The sequence below is a fragment of the Cervus canadensis genome, chromosome 2 (assembly GCF_019320065.1).
Source record: "Cervus canadensis isolate Bull #8, Minnesota chromosome 2, ASM1932006v1, whole genome shotgun sequence".
Classification (NCBI taxonomy): domain Eukaryota; kingdom Metazoa; phylum Chordata; class Mammalia; order Artiodactyla; family Cervidae; genus Cervus; species Cervus canadensis.
In genome coordinates, this window is record NC_057387.1 from 75,466,723 (window position 1) to 75,483,108 (window position 16,386).

Below are 16,386 nucleotides of genomic sequence, written 5' to 3' on the forward strand. Positions count from 1 at the left end.
ACAAGGACTCCAGAGTCACATACAGTAATATTTAACTATCTAACTGTATCAGAAGGTGAGCATGTCAACATCTTTATAAAGAAGAGTTAGTAAAGTGAAAGTCACTCAGTCGTGTCCAACTCTTTGCGACCCCATGGATTATACAGTCCATGAATTCTCCAGGCCAGAATACTGGAGTGGGTAGCCTTTCCCTTCTCCAGGGGATCTTCCCAACCCACGTATCAAACCCAGGTGTCCCGCATTGCAGGCAGATTCTTTACCAGCTGAGCCACAAGGGAAGCCCAAAAATACTGGAGTGGGTAGCCTATCCCTTCTTAGTGGATCTTTCCAACCCAGGAATCAAACTGGGGTCTCCTGCTTTGCAGGCAGATTCTTTACCAACTGACCTATCAGGGCAGCCAAAGAAAAGTTAAGGCAGACAGTATATTTTCATAAATACGTGTTGCTATCAAAATACTTGTGGGTATCATCATTCTAATAGGTAGTCTCATTCTATGGTACAGATCTTAATTTTGGTACATAAAGACTGATTTCCTGTGTATCTTCACAAGTATATCCCCTAGCCCAGGGCAATATCCTGTATTTATCTGCAACATTTAGCAGAGTGTGGATCACAGAGTAAGTGCTCAAGGTAAGTCTGTTAACTAAAAACACTTTCAAATCACACAGTCTAATATCACAAAATACAAACACATCATGTACTTTTAAAATGCACAAGGATGCCTATTGGGTATGATTGCGTGTGTGTGTGTGTGTGTGTGTAATTGAGCACACAATAAAGACAACTCAAGGTAAAATAACCACACGCTTTTTTTACATTTCCACAAGTGTTAGTGTCAAGTCTTTCAGATGTGAATGTAATTCAGATGATTAGCTCCTTCTACATGGGTTTGATGTCCCCAAAAATAGTACTGTTGGGTTTATGGCTAGCTAGACAAAAGTCACTAGAGACCGTCACACTAGCTGATTACCAAAATCATTAGAAGAGTCAGTCTACATCGTTAGGCTCTTGAAGGCTTTCTCACACTCTCTCTCTGTATTACTTGAGTGAGTAAGCTACCATTAGTTCTGGAACAATCATTTTCAAATTTGACTCTGTTTTCTTTTTTACTCTACTAAGCAATGGTGAAATGTATTAACCTTCACATGACTCAATTACATCATAAATCTTAGATGTTTCTGGAATGAAATTAGACAGTTAGGTCACACATCTTGTTTTCCATTATTTTCTGAGTCTGAGTGGAACAAGTCTGAAATTGAGGCATGTAAGATACAAAAGTCTTCTGACCAGAAGTTCCTAAGTTGAAGTTATTTTCTACAAGGTGTGAGCAACTGTCCTGGAGGATCCTGATGTCAGTGAATAAACAGTGGGCTGGGAATGGGGACAACACTCTTGACTCATTGGTCAAAAACACATCACTCTCTCTCTTTTTCATTGAAGTGACTCCTAAATAATAGACAGGCCTTTCATTATTATTTTCCTCAGGGAAATTTCCCTCAAGTTTCAAAAGTTCATCCAGGCCTTCTGAGAATGGAAGGTGTGGTGAAATTATATTGGGATGCTGATCTGACAATATAAAAAATGCCTGGGTTTCTATTTCCCATGATCTCTTAGAAGAAGAATCCTTTGGTGGAGAACTGTTGCTCAAGAAGCATTTGCTAACTGAGCTATTTATAAGCTCTTGCTCCTCCTCAGTTTCACCTGACTTAGAGTTGCTGAGCAGGGTGGCATACTTAACAGAGGGCTGTCTCCTGCTTTCATCCTCACAGGTTATGTCTGTGCTCTCAGCCTCAGAGAATTGAGCACTGCTGCATTGGTCACTAATACAAATGGAACCCTTCTCAAGATCTGGAGTCGTCAAAAGTAGAGCATCTGTAGTTGTTGGCACCATCTCATCTTTATTTTTCCATGATGTATCAACACTGATATCTTCTGAAATGGTTTCAGGCTCCAAAAGAAGAGGACCAAAGGTCGCTGATTCTGTGTGCTTGATAAAAAGATGCTCAAATGTTTCTGGCTAAAAGAAAAGACACATTTTAATCCTCAATTGTATTGATTTTTGTTTTGCTTCACTATGATATCACAAAAGAAATGGAAGTGTGAAAGTTTATATGAAAGGACATAAATCACAAACTAATCATAACCATATAAACCACATACTAATTGTGGTTAAATCATAAACCACAAACTAACTGATTTTTGGACTGAAATAAATAGATCAAAAATCATAAGGGACAGGTAGTATTAACCTCTCTGCCTTTCAATTTCCTCATCTGTAAAATTGTGTTCAATATTTATCTCATAGCTTTGTACAAGGAATACATTAAATAGTATCTGAAAGTGCATAGCTCTCAAAGGCTTCACAGGTGGTGCTGGTGGTAAAGAATCTGCCTGTCAGTGCAGGAGACACAATAGACGTGGATTTGATTCCTGGGTCAGGAAGATCCCCTGGAGAAGGGGATCTAGTATTCATGCCTGGAAAATGCCATGGACATAGGAGCCTGATGGGCTATAGTCCATGAGGTTTCAAAGAGTCAGATGTGACTGAGGACACTGAAATTAGAAAGTGTTATCTCTAGAAGAATTTCTAATTTTGTATAGCAAATTACACTTCCACAAACTGAAATCTCTTACATCAAGTTTAAAAGATAAATTGATACAAAATCAAATGAGTGGGGCTTCCTTAGTGGTTCAGTGGTAAAGAATCCACGTGCCAATTCAGGAGACACAGGTTCCATCCCTGATCCAGAGAGATCCCACGTGCCATGGAGCGGCTAAGCCCATGGGCCACAACTATTGAGCCTGAGCTCTAGACCCCGGGAGCCACAACTATTGCAACTACTGAAGCCCGCTCACCCTACAGCCCATGCTCTGCAACAAGAGAAGCCACGGTAAAGAGAAATCCTAGCACAACCCCTGCTCACCACAACTAGAGAAAAGCCCACACAACAATCAAGACACAGCATAGACAAAAATGAATAAATAAATTTTTTTTAAAAATCAAAGGAGCAATACAACTTGGCTACAGATAGCTAAAATAACTACTCCATGACATAATATATGATATGAAGGAGACTGTATGTGATCTTATCTACCTTACATCATACTAAAAATCTATTTATGACTATCAGAAAATAAAAACTAAGAATACCTATTTGCTAAAAACAATTAAGGTGAAAGAGATGATCACAGACTTTTAAATAACCATTCCTTATAAATAACTTCACATAAAAATACAAACTAAAGGACATGTGGAATGAAGACAAAGATACAAAACAAATGCACATCATATTTTTATAAGAACAGTGGTTACATTACAACAACAAACCCTGCTAAGCAGCTACAAGCAAGCATCTATGTGCAAAAAAGCTCAACTCATACAATGTAAACATATTGAAAAAAATAAATGCAAAATAAAACTGTAGACACAGCAGATTGAAAAATTAACACAGCTAAATGAAGTACTACAGAAAATGTGTTCAATTTTATGCTATACATATAATTAAAATTTTGAATTTTATAATTCTTAAACTAGTAGAATGAATTCAGATATATTGCTTGAAATAACAATATAATCAACATTCATAATGGCAAATATATTCCATATAAAAATACAATTCATTTAACATAATGTTGAACTCAATGAAATATATGCTTGATTATAACCATAAAGGAATAAATATACCAAATATAATGGAATAGATTTATACAGAGACTAAAATACTACATAAAAACAAATACTGTATTAATACACAGTTTTCTGTTATTATATGAACATAATGTGTAAAGAGAAAGCTATTTCTCTTCCTGTTTTCTTTCTGAGAGAAATATATAATTAAATTTATATAATTTCCTTCAAATTTTTTTTGCTCATTTTATTTTTTATTAAGGTTACTACTATATATGTATTGATTTTCTTAAAATTTAAATGAACCAAGAAATTAAGATCTACAAATAAAGAAACTGCATACTATTAACATTGAAAACAAAAATAAGAATGGCACATAGCATGCAAACTCACAGATGTTCTTCAAATGACATGTTTGACATATTTCATGCCCTCTAAAACTTCATAATCGGTAATTAATCTGTTACACCAAACAATTTACTTCTTCAAATGCATTTGATGAAAGAGTTCACTAATAATGGAAGACAACAACAACAAACACATATCCATATATTATTAAAGTATATTTTATCAATGGGTCACAGACATTTATTAAGAGTATGTGTACTAAAAAATCATTTCAATTACCATATGCATCTAACATTTCAAGATTTTAGAACAGTCTGAGAGCATATTAAATATGTACTCAGCTAGAAGGAATTAATATCCTTTCATATTTTCACACTTCAATTTTACATTCCAATGACATCTATTAAAAGTCAATGAAGTGGGGAAAGGACACTTTCTTCCTGATTTTTAGGTTTTTTAACATTCAAATAAAACTGTGAATGAAATCTAAATATAAGTAATGTATATGTATCCTAAATTTAAATATTATTTGGGTTAATCAAACAGAGGCTTTGGTTTATTTTGAATGTGAGCAGCAAGGCACACAAGGTAATTCACCACTAGCATTAGTGGTGGTCTTTTTTTTCAAGAAGGAAAGTCCTGGGTTTGCTTTGAGCTATTTCTAAAAGCTTTAGAGAGTCTCCCTTTTTGCATCACTGCCCATTTCCCTGCCTGCTAGAAGTTTGGGGTGGTTCAGTGTAAATAAATTAAATTTAGTCAAGAATTTCACAAAGATGCCGAATTGGAAGCTGATGTGTTTTCTTATCTGGTCAATCTGACCTGGATATGTCAGGTCATCCCAAGATGAACTGTAACTTCTACTGGCCTTCGACCAGAACAAACTGTCTTTGAACTGAAATGGAAGTTAGCATTTAGGTCATTTTCAAGGCTAAAATGAAAATTCCCATATGGATCAGAGTTAGATAAATATAAGAGCTCTAAGACATTATAAAGAATACCCAAATGGTTCAATTTATAGGCTGAAGTGTCTATAAAAGGATATAAAATGGAAATTTTTGGACATAAGATGTAAACTAAAAACTTTTGCTACATTTTATATTTAGAGTCATTGTATTTGCCAAGTTATGTGTCAGAAGCTGTGGTTACAGCACTGTCTATTATAAATTTGATGATATCTAATAGATATGTGCTGAGAGCAACAGTCATATTTTTTAATGTTTTATGACCAAAGGACAAATCAAAAGCCAGATATCATAAATACTACTTTGGAGATGACCTGAGAAGTAATCATACATCCAAACTGAACTGGACTGAGATCAATGTCTTGAACTCCAAATTTACCCATCTGTTTTAAGTTCTAAATGAACATAATCCACCATATTTTAGTTCTCAATAGTTTCACCAATTTTTTTTAGATTGTCTCCCCTTCTTCAAAATGTAAAAATCTTCTAATACTCTATAGAATGTTGGGAAGCTGGCAGATTAGGTTCATCGGTAGTGATCATGATTAGACTTCAAAGAATGTCCGTTCTCTGTTCAGATAAAATAAAACAAAATAAGGAAGCAAAATAAAAAACCATTCAGAAAGCAAAAGATAAAAGAAATCAAAAAGATGCTCTGTCAGGCATGGGTAGTGGATCATAAATTCTTGTGTTAAACTACAGTAATGCACGTTTTTACGAAAAGATAACATTTTGAACTAAGGTGGTCTCTATCATTTTCTTAAGGCATGCCTTAACATCACATTCTAAGGATAGCCTTAGCAATCCCAGAAAAGAAAATCTATAGAGGAATAATAGAATAAGTAAAAGCAAAGAAGAACAAAGAGCTGGGAAAATTAAAAGCAAGTGGAGGAACTACAGCAAATATTAGAGAATTTGGAACAAGAAAGAGTAAAGTAGTAGATTTCTGAAAATAATTTTTTCAATTAAAATAGAGAAGAATTGAAATAGTAAAGAAGAATAGAATTATCATGGTTTTTTTAATCTAGAAAAAAGTTCTAAGAACTTTCATCTGGTCCACATTTCTCCCTTTTTTATAGACAAAACTATCAAGGCTTAAAGTTGCACAGCTAACTAGAGGGAGGACTCTGAATGTTTTTCTAATCCAACAATGTCTAAAATGCAATGGAAGATGAAAAGATATTTTAAACACAAGTAGGGAGGAGAACATGTTCTTTCTTTTGCTTTTTCTATTTGCTGTGATAGATTTGAGCTGATTAATTTATCATCTCTTCTGGTTCATTATGACCCAAGGGCACATATATAGATATTAAGAAGGACAAGAAAATAGAGAAAATAGAAATCATATTTTAGGAAACTACATCAGCTCTTTCACACTTCTGCAAGGCTGTTCTAGCAATTTCAGGGACAATCTGCCTCAGATCCATGAGAACGGTATTAGGAGTTTATGGGTTGCTAAGCTGCTTCTTTTGAGAACTAGAACAGGTGGTGGAATCTATGATAGTCTTTGACTCAAAAGAAAAAAATCCATTTGATTTTAGTTTAAACATGCCAAAGTATTCAGGTTGTTAAGTGGGAGTACACTTCATGGAAATAGACATAAATGTAGACAACAAAGAAGCAGGGTTAGATCACACACACACACCTCAAATGTAGATGGTTTGGATTTAGAGGAAGAAACTAACAGATTAGACAAAATGCTAAAGAAAGAGGTTTAAAAAAGCTTTGAATTAGAAGAAAAACAAGGCTATTGACTTACTGCAATACATTTTCCTACAACAAGAATTTCAACCATTGTTTAAAAATTTTTTTATCCTATTTCAGAACTTTTAAAAAGATTTTGATTTGTTTCATTTATTTTATTGAAGTATAATTGATTTCAATGCTGTTAAAGATTCTGGTTTTTAAAGTATTGTGAGAAATGGTGTAGGAAAGTATTGTGGTTCAAGATGGCTGTTTGAGCTTGCATGTTTCTTTCTTATCTCTATAGAGGCTCTGTTAGAATGAAAGTGTATGAATAAATCAAATCAGATAATCTGAGAAGGTTAAGAGGGAATGAGATTTCAAATTTCTAATAGATGGAAAACAAGTGGAGGAGCATAGACCAAAGGAGATGAGCTGCAGACTGGAATACCTCCAAGGTGGGCTATAGCTGAAGAGAATGACAGTTTGCCCTGTTGCATATAGTGGAGATGGGAGGAAAGTGAAAGTGAAAGTCACTCAGTCCTGTCCGACTCTTTGAGACCTCGTGGACTATACAGTCCATGGAATTTTCCAGGCCAGAATACTGGAGCAGCTAGCCTTTCCCTTCTCCAGGGGATCTTCCCAATCCAGGGATCGAACCCAGGTCTCCTGCATTGCAGACGGATTCTTTACCAGCTGAGCCACCAGGGAAGCCCTAGCTGAAGAGAAAGACATTTTTTCCTGTTGCATATAGTGGAGACCATATATCAATAACCTCAGATATGCAGATGACACCACCCTTATGGCAGAAAGCAAAGAAGAACTAACAAGCCTCTTGATGAAAGTGAAAGAGGAGAGTGAAAAAGCTGGCTTAAAATGAAACATTCAAAAAAACAAAGATCATGGTATCCAGTCCCATCACTTCATGGCAAATGGATGGGGAAACCATGGAAACAGTGACAGACTTTATTTTCTTGGGCTCCAAAATCACTGCAGATGGTAACTGCAGCCATGAAATTAAAAGACGCTTGCTCCTTGGAAGAAAAGCTATGACTAACCTAGACAGCATATTAAAAAGCAAAGACATTACTTTGCCAACAAAGGTCCATCTAGTCAAAGCTATGGTTTTTCCAATAGTCATGTATGGATGTGAGAGTTGGACCATAAAGAAAGCTGAGCGCTGAAGAATTGATACTTTTGAACTGTGGTATTGGAGAAGACTCTTGAGAGTTCCTTGGACTACAAAGAGATCAAACCAGTCAATCCTAAAGGAAATGAGTCCTGAATATTCATTGGAAGGACTGATGTTGAAGCTGAAGCTCCAATACTTTGGCCACCTGATGCAAAGAACTGACTCACTGGAAAAGACCCTGATGTTGGGAAGGATTGAAGGCAGGAGGAGAAGGGGGTGACAGAGGATGAGATGGTTGGATGGCATCACTGACTCAATGGACATGAGTTTGAGCAAGCTCCAGGAGTTGGTGACAGACAGGGAAGCCCTGAGTGCTGAAGTACATGGGATTGCGAAGAGTTGGACACGAGCAAACGCCTGAACTGACTGACCTGATATAATGGAGATGGGGGGAAGGGTGAAAAAAGGCAGGTAAAAACACAGGAAGAAATGAGACCTTTGTCTGAAAACAGGAAATTCTTTATATGGAATGGGGCTCTTCTACTCCCTCTACTACACATGGAAAAGGCTTCATACTCCCCAAACTCAAATTGAAGATTTGTTCTTAAAAGTAGTTGAAAAATTATCTGGGGAGGAATCTAGCAGTTGAGGAGTATTGGTGTCTATGAGCATGTCTTTCCTCATCTAGAAGAGCCCTTTCTAACCCATTCAGGGCAGCAATCCCTTTCTTAAACATGAAAGAAAAACAAAGGGTTACCACATATGTCTGGAAAGTGTGAGATTTTTTAAAAAGCCAAGATAAACAGGAGGAGAATATGATCCTAGCAGACACAGAGAGTTCAAGGAATAAAAGAAAAGAGAATTTTTAAAACAAGGGATGATCCTCTAAATCGGCATTTCTAGTAAGAAAATATTGCATGCATAAAGTCAGAACAGGATACACTGAAAATGAATAGCTGGAAATTTACAACTATAAAGAGCAAACGTTCAATAGAAGCACTGAAGGAACAGGGTATGGCAGGTCTCAAACATTAAAAAAAAAGACAAAGAAACAGGACATATTAGAGAAGAGATAAGAAGTAGAGATCTTTGCAGAGGGTCCAACATCCACCTAACACATATTCTAGAATGACATCCAACGAAATAAGAGGAGAGGAAGTTATCAAAGAAATAATATCATTTCTTAGAATTGACAGGAGATTGGAATCAAAAGTGTCTTCAAACAAGAACAAAGCTAAATGAAAAAGAATCTTCCTAAATACGTTTAGACCTACCACTAAAATTTTAGAACATCAATAACAGGGATAATATATTAAAAGCAGGAAAACTGCATGATACCAGTGAGGAGTAAAAATCAGAGTAGCACTAGACTTCTCAGAAGTGATACCAGATGCTAGAGGATAAGGCAGGAATTGTCTCAAAGTTTTATTGGAAAGGCTTGTCAACCTGGAACTTGCTATTCCACCAAAATATCAATAAAGGAAGGCACAATAAAAAGAATTTCAGGCTTGGAGAGACTTCAACTTATACAGTATTTCCTGGCAGGTTATGTAAGGAAGTAGTTAATCAAAAAGAGGAAGAAAAAAGTCTAGAGAACAGTTTCCACTAGAAATCACTTTTCCCTTCTTTAGGGATCTTCCTGACACCAGAATGAAACCAGGGTCTCCTGCATTGCAGGTGGATTCTTTACCAACTGAGCTATCAGGGAAGCCCCTACTAGAAACCAGTTAAGGGAAAATTCAGAGGGATGGCTTGTAGTAATGTTAGAAAAGGCCTAATCCAGATCACAGTAGGAGGATAGAGGATTTCCTGGACAGAGTGCCTGGGGAACAGATCTCCAGTGAAGATGCACATACACATACCTCACAAAGAAGGTTAAAAAAAAAAATTAAGAAGCAATTAGAAGCTCTAGAAAAAGCAAAACAAACACAAAACAAAACATAAAAATGAAAAATGAAGCCAACTAAAATTTGGCAAAATTCAGGTTAACAGGGTGGAGTGTTTCTAACATACCTTTTTTAACTATTTTGTGTCATTGGAACCACGAAATGTGGTAATATAATCACATTATATTACTTAGTTCTGCAAGGAACAATATTTATGAACTCATAACAATTAAAATACAGTTTATTGGGTTTTTACTTTTTAAAATTAACTCACAGACAAATTATAGCACAGAACATGTTATCTACCCTGACTTAAGTGAAAATGTAAAGTTACAGTTGACCAAGATTGGGAAGTGGAGAGAAATGGAGGGAAAGGTAAGAGTGCTAATGTCTTTATTTTATTTTAATAAAGGGGGGGGGTTCTAAGAAACAGTCTGTATTTCATGGAACAACAAATGGAGTTTTAGAAGACTGTTCTGAGATTATAGACTGATGACTGAAGGAACTGAAAAAAAAGTGATTAACAATATGATATGGTAATAGCATGGGTAAAGAAGGGGCAAAAAAGTATGTATATAGTAAGTAAATCCTCATTACAGCCAGAAATCGCTAAATACTTACATCTCATAATGGCAGAAATATCTTATTTTTAGAAATAAAAGGGTGATCTGCCAGAAAAATTAACAGCAAATGGCTGCACCATTTTAACGTTCAAGTTGGCAGTACAGGAAAGTTCCAATTTCTCCACATTCTCACCAACTTATTACCTGTGGTTTTTATTATAACAGTCCTAGCTAGTATAAAGTGCTATCTCGTGTTTTTGGTTTACATTTTCCTAATCTTTTCCTAATCACATTGACCATATATTCATTTTTCCTTATTGGCTATTTGTACATCTTCTTTGCAGAAATGTCTATTCAGATTCTTTGCCAATTTTTTTGTGTTAAGATATACATAAAATTTATTATTTCAACTATTTTTAAGTGCATAATTTAGTGGCATTAAGTATATTAAGCAATCCATTGTTAATAAGGACTTGATGGGAAGGGTATCAATGAGTACAATAAACCTGAGTTTAACCAAGGTTTTACACCTACAGGCTGTCTGATCAAGACAAGCTGCTGCATCACTCTGCACCTCAGTTTTGTAATCAGAAAATATAAAGCTATTAGGTCTATGACCAAATTAAATAAAATAATATGAATATGAAAGTTTGGAGCAGATAGTAAATTGTCTTGTCCTCTTTAGAAATATAATGTGAATTATATTGTATTATTTGTCCCCAAAAAAGTACTTTTAGTTAGGAGATTAAAGTAGAAGGTGAGATTTTTAAAAGTTATTGATTTTTAGCAGATTAGATTTTTATCATCAGTAAAACCTTTGAAATTACATTCTTCTTTACTCTTCAAATATTCCTGATACATTCCAAAAACTGATCTATTCCTAACTGAGTACCTGTTAAGCCAAGTAATAAACTGAGCACCTTGAGGGCTAGTTGTGCTTAAAGAATATCTTACAAGATTTTAAAGTCTAATATTTGCAAAAGTAAAAAAAAAAATCCATCTTACAAATAGTATCATTCCCCCACCCTACTTAGAAATTCTTTACACTTTCTCAGTTTACCAGAACTTGGGGACATGCGGTGGTATTTCTGTCTATTGCACACGTCTGCCAGATAATCTGCTGTGGCATGACCCTCCTCCTTAGCGAGCTACATGACGCAGTGGGGTAGCATGTGGCTTAGAGTCACTGACTCAGTCTCCATTTTTTTGTGTCCAGCATTTTCTGGAAAATGGGAAAACTTGATGCAGGGCCAAACTACATTTTGCTGAGGTGGGCCGACCATTTCCCTGCCCTGGTAAACACTTAGAAGCCATTATTCCTGGTGGTTCATAGAGATTTCAGAGCTTACCATTTTGAAGACTAAGTGTTTCAGCTTCTCTGAGACAGTAAGACGATTATTCCCAGAATTTATATATATGGACACGGTGAAGTGTTTACATTTTTAGTTAGATAAGTACTTCGATTTTTTTTACAAAACTCCTCTCATATTCAAAGAAGGAAAAAAACTTGGTATTTAAGAAAATAGTCTCCTTTTTACTTTGTCTTTTAACCTACCTATTTTCAGTTTGTGAATGTGCAAAGGTCCTTCCTACCACTGGGCTTTGTTTTCACGGGCGGACTTGCCTGGGCTCTCACCCTCCACCACAAATCCTACTGGATCACTGTTCATCTTCCAGATCTTAGCTTAACTGTCACTTTCTTACGTTCACTCACTCACCACCCCCATCGCACACAATACACTCAGCACACTGGGTCCCTTTATTTCACAACACGTTTATCATTATTAGTGTTTGTAATACTATCATAATATATATTATATATAACACATATAGTTATTTCAGTTATAAACTGATTAATCTTATCTTTCCCATAGACTTTACACTCCAAGAGTTTTTATTTTCCCACCATTTTAACCCCAGGGCCTAGATGAGTGACTGGCATTAGGATAACTATTCAATAAATATCCCTTGAGTAAATGCATGGAATGAATTAATGATTGAATTTTAAATGAATAAACAATTTTAGAGAGAGAAAAGAAGACAAGTTCATTCTATACTGCTTTTAACCAGTCATTCCTCTATGACCTCCCTGTCACTGCCTAGATGGTAAGAACAATATCTTAAAAATTGTTTTCCCAGAGCCTAGCAACATCCTAGACTTACATGTAAATACTCATTCTTATTATGTGCTTGTTGAACAAAGGAATGAATGAATGACAAATAAATATACATGGCTGAAATGTCACTAACACTACAATAAATGTCACTGTAAGAATTCATAATGGAAGAGAAAGAAGAGGAATAAATATTTTACTAATTGAAAAATCATCAGGACTGTTTTAATGAAAGGCGATTCTGTGGCTTATAGTAAGGGCATAGCTGAGAAGTGTATGGGTGTGGGGCTGGTTAGAGTCAGGCAAAGTGAAGTTTCTGTAAAGATAATGTATGCATGTAAACATGTGAAACTACAGTGCTACCATGTCTGAAGATGAAACACTGTCTCTTCCACTGAAAGATTACAATTTAGTTGCTTGCATTGTTTTGCCCACAATATTACTTATTTTGTTCACTCATTTGTTCATTGGTAAACTGTAGGGCAGTGATTTTGTTATTGCAAATCATATTCATTAGCATGTGAATGAAGTTAGAGGGTTGTAACCAGTATTTTTCAAATGAAATAAAATCTTGAAGATAGAGGGCACTGCAAATGCATATTATTTACATCTATACATTTACTAGGTTGCAAGGTAAAGCATATTTCTCACCAAGGGTCATGGTCAAAAAAAGGAAAGCCAGAGAGAACAATTACTAATAGAATAGGCTTAAAAATTAGACAAATTAGTAAACTAAGTCAGACTCTAAAACAAGCTACCTAACCAGTATAAGTTTTAGGGTTTTTTTCTCTATAAATGGAGATGCTAATACTTATTCTGTGGGGTACTTGAAAGAAACAATGTAAAACATGTAAATATGCAATATAATGATAATTTATTGAGATACTACTATTTGAAGTATCATCTTCTTTACTCCTTGAAAAAACTCAATGAGGTAAATTCTATTAAACTTCATTTTACAGGAGAGGAAACCAAGATACCAAGAATTGAAATAAAAATCTTAATGAATGTAAGAATATGTATCTCAATGATCTGCACATAAATAAATTGACAAACTATAAGATATCAGCATTTTGTGAATCTTGACTTTAGTATTTTGCATTTAGCAGGAGGAGCTCAATAATATATGTGGTCTTAAAAAACAGCCCTAGAACTCAGAACACTCCTCACAATAAATAATAAAATGCTCTGAAAACTTAGAGGGGGCAGAATTTCTTCTGAACTACATTGGTTCACAGAAGGTTTGGGGAAAGAGCTTAAAGCAAACTCTTCACTGACATAGAGGGGTCTATAGAGGTGAGAGAAATAGAGTCAGCATGACTAAGGCCCGTGGACAGGAAAAATGGACATAAGTTGATAACAGATTGTAGAGAGAAGTCATTGAGAACCAGCTTAAACAGACTGTACTTGATCTTGTAGCTAAAAAAGAAGCCACTGAAGACTTGTAACAGTGACTACGATGACACAATTACTGAGACTGAATAACCCACATATGATTATTGTTCAAAACATCATTTAGATATTTTGCCATGAAACTGAATTCTATTTTCCCAGTTTTATAGGTAGAAAGCCAACCCTGCTTCAAGGAAAACTTGGGAAGTTAATGATATATTTGCTAAATTCTAGAGTTTTCTGAGAAAATCTATAATAGACATAAGTGCAAATTATCTTATTAGAGTTGACTAATTGTTTCATAAGGAGCTTGCAAGGGACTATCTTCAAAATGTAAGCTTTACTATAATAATTGCATTTCTCAGATTGCAGTGTTTTAGGAAAGGATTATGTAGTTTGTAATTGATCCAAGTAATTATGAAGGTAATTATATGGGTTAAAAATATTGATTCCAGCCTTTTCCAAAGGACAATCAATTTATACCCAAAAAGTACGTATAAATATTTGTTCTCCATCAGATTTGACCTAACATTCTAATATTTGTTTTATGACATATTGTGACACAGAAGAAAGGTATGTATATTGTTAATTCAGATGATAAACTTCCTATTGAATTTTGTTTTGTCCTGTCTTCAAATCTCTGCATCTTCCTATTCATGAAAATAAATAAAAAATTAGACAGATTCATATTAAGATGAATTGAATAAAATAAAATTTAAACCTTATCCTTAAAAAAAAGTTTTGAACCTTAAAAATGTTTGAAGTTCTAAAAGGTATACAGCATCTAAAATGAAATATTATATACTTAGGTTAAAAAAAAATAGAAAAAAAGACCTTCTGAAAATTAAGTCCTTGTGCCCAGGAACAGTTCTTGGGGTTTGGAACATCTTCCCAAAACAACTTTTTCATTCTACAAAGGATAAACAAGGCATTAGAATTAGAGAACATTCACATTGAAAACGTTAACGGTTAATAAGCAAACAACTAGACACTAAGTCTACCAGACTGTTTATGCCACAGTAGGATCAATTTTACTTTCATATGCTATCCAAGGAAGAATTTCTATCAACTTTCTGTCTAAACCAAAGTTAATGACCACTATAATAATAATAATAAAAAACAGCTAACATTTATTGAAAACTGTATGCCTAGCCCTGTGCTAAATACTTTGCACATGCCCCATCAGCTCACTTGATTGGAAGATAAATTCAGATTCTAAAATCACTTTTCCCTCTTCATTGCCAGAAGACAAAAATTTCTGTAGAGATTTGCCATGTGTGAAATAACCTCAATGGTCTGGACCTCTCAGAACAGAGTGATGGGGCACATAAAGAACCATTCAAGCAGTTCAAATGAGACAGAATGGAGCCCCACAGTGCTAAAATTTAAGAAGCAGGATGCCTACTAACCATAAGTGAATTGACTGTTCCAAATAAATCTTTGCAACTAAAAGTCCTCAACCTAGATTTACAATTCTGAAAGTCATTCCTGTCACCTCTAAGAATATGCTGCCTAGGCTTTTCTGTTATAAGCTTGTTATTTCATGAATGCATGAATGTATATACATTTGTTAAAAATCTAATTTCTTCCCTGAGGCTTATGTGTGCTAGCAAAATGCAGTGTGGATTCCTGAAATAAGCAATCCTTTTTCTTCTTATGCCATCTTATTGTATACTGAATACATATAAAATATGTAGCATATTTTAGTGTTTCTGATTTGGGTTTAAAGTGGTTTAAACATGTTCGAGATTTTTAACACCATATACAATACCTTTGATGTGATACTGACAATGTTCCAAGCAATAAGATTGAGGAGGAAATTATTATTGGCACGATTACATATAGATCTGCATCATGCTGGTGTTTTTCATCATCTAAAAAAGAAAAAATTCACACAACTCAGAATCTTGAGGAAGTAATATCTTTCTGTATCAAAAATCATAACAGACCTTTTTCTGATTTCATCATAAATCTGAATGACCTTTAAAGATACAAAAATCAGAAAGACGTTAAGTATAGTTTTGATCATAAAATAATTACTATTTTGCTCAGAATTATGCTTCTCATAATGTAGCAAAACATTTTCTCAAAAGTATTTATTTGCCAGCTCTCTCCATCTGATCACTTTTCAATTATATGAGTCAAAGTGTTAATTAAAGTTGTTATAATGGCTCTCTGCTTCAGTCATCTGCTTCTGGAGAAGGCAATCTACAAGACCCATTGATTTCTATCTTGCTCACTTCAGACACATTGACTTCTTTGTTGCTTCTTGGACCACCAAGCATGCTCACTCTTCAGGGTCTTTGCACTTGCTGTCCCCTTGCTCAAATGTTCTTCCCCTTGGTCCTTGCAGGACTTATCACCTTCTTAGAGAAAAAGACCATCATTTTTGGCCATCATTACTGCTCAGACAATAAAGAATATGCCTGCAGTGTGGGTAGACCTGGATTCAATTCCTGAATTGGGACGATCCCTTGGAGAAGGAAATGGCAACCCACTCCAGTATTCTTGCCTAGAAAATTCCATGGACAGAGAAGCCTCGTGAGCTAAAGTCCATGGGGTCACAAAGAGTAGGACATGACTGAGCGACTAACACACACACTAAAGCACCACATTTTAACTCTCTCTCTTCATTTTACGTTTATTTGTATTTCATATACTTATTTCTATATGACAC

At 35.0% G+C, this 16,386-nt stretch overlaps 1 protein-coding gene across 5 annotated transcripts in view; it reads right to left on the reverse strand.

Annotated features, from left to right (window-relative positions):
- Positions 1 to 2,976: 2,976 nt before the first annotated feature.
- The window catches only part of LEPR (leptin receptor), a 90,188-nt gene continuing 76,778 nt past the window's right edge, over positions 2,977 to 16,386 (reverse strand). For all 5 annotated transcript variants that reach the window (XM_043461056.1, XM_043461058.1, XM_043461059.1 and 2 more), the window contains 3 exons: positions 15,481 to 15,583; positions 14,544 to 14,619; positions 2,977 to 5,509 (listed from right to left, as the gene is read on the reverse strand). In XM_043461056.1, coding sequence (XP_043316991.1) covers positions 5,492 to 5,509; positions 14,544 to 14,619; positions 15,481 to 15,583 — 197 coding nt within the window. In that variant the 3' untranslated portion in view covers positions 2,977 to 5,491. The remainder of the gene's footprint in view (positions 5,510 to 14,543; positions 14,620 to 15,480; positions 15,584 to 16,386) is intronic.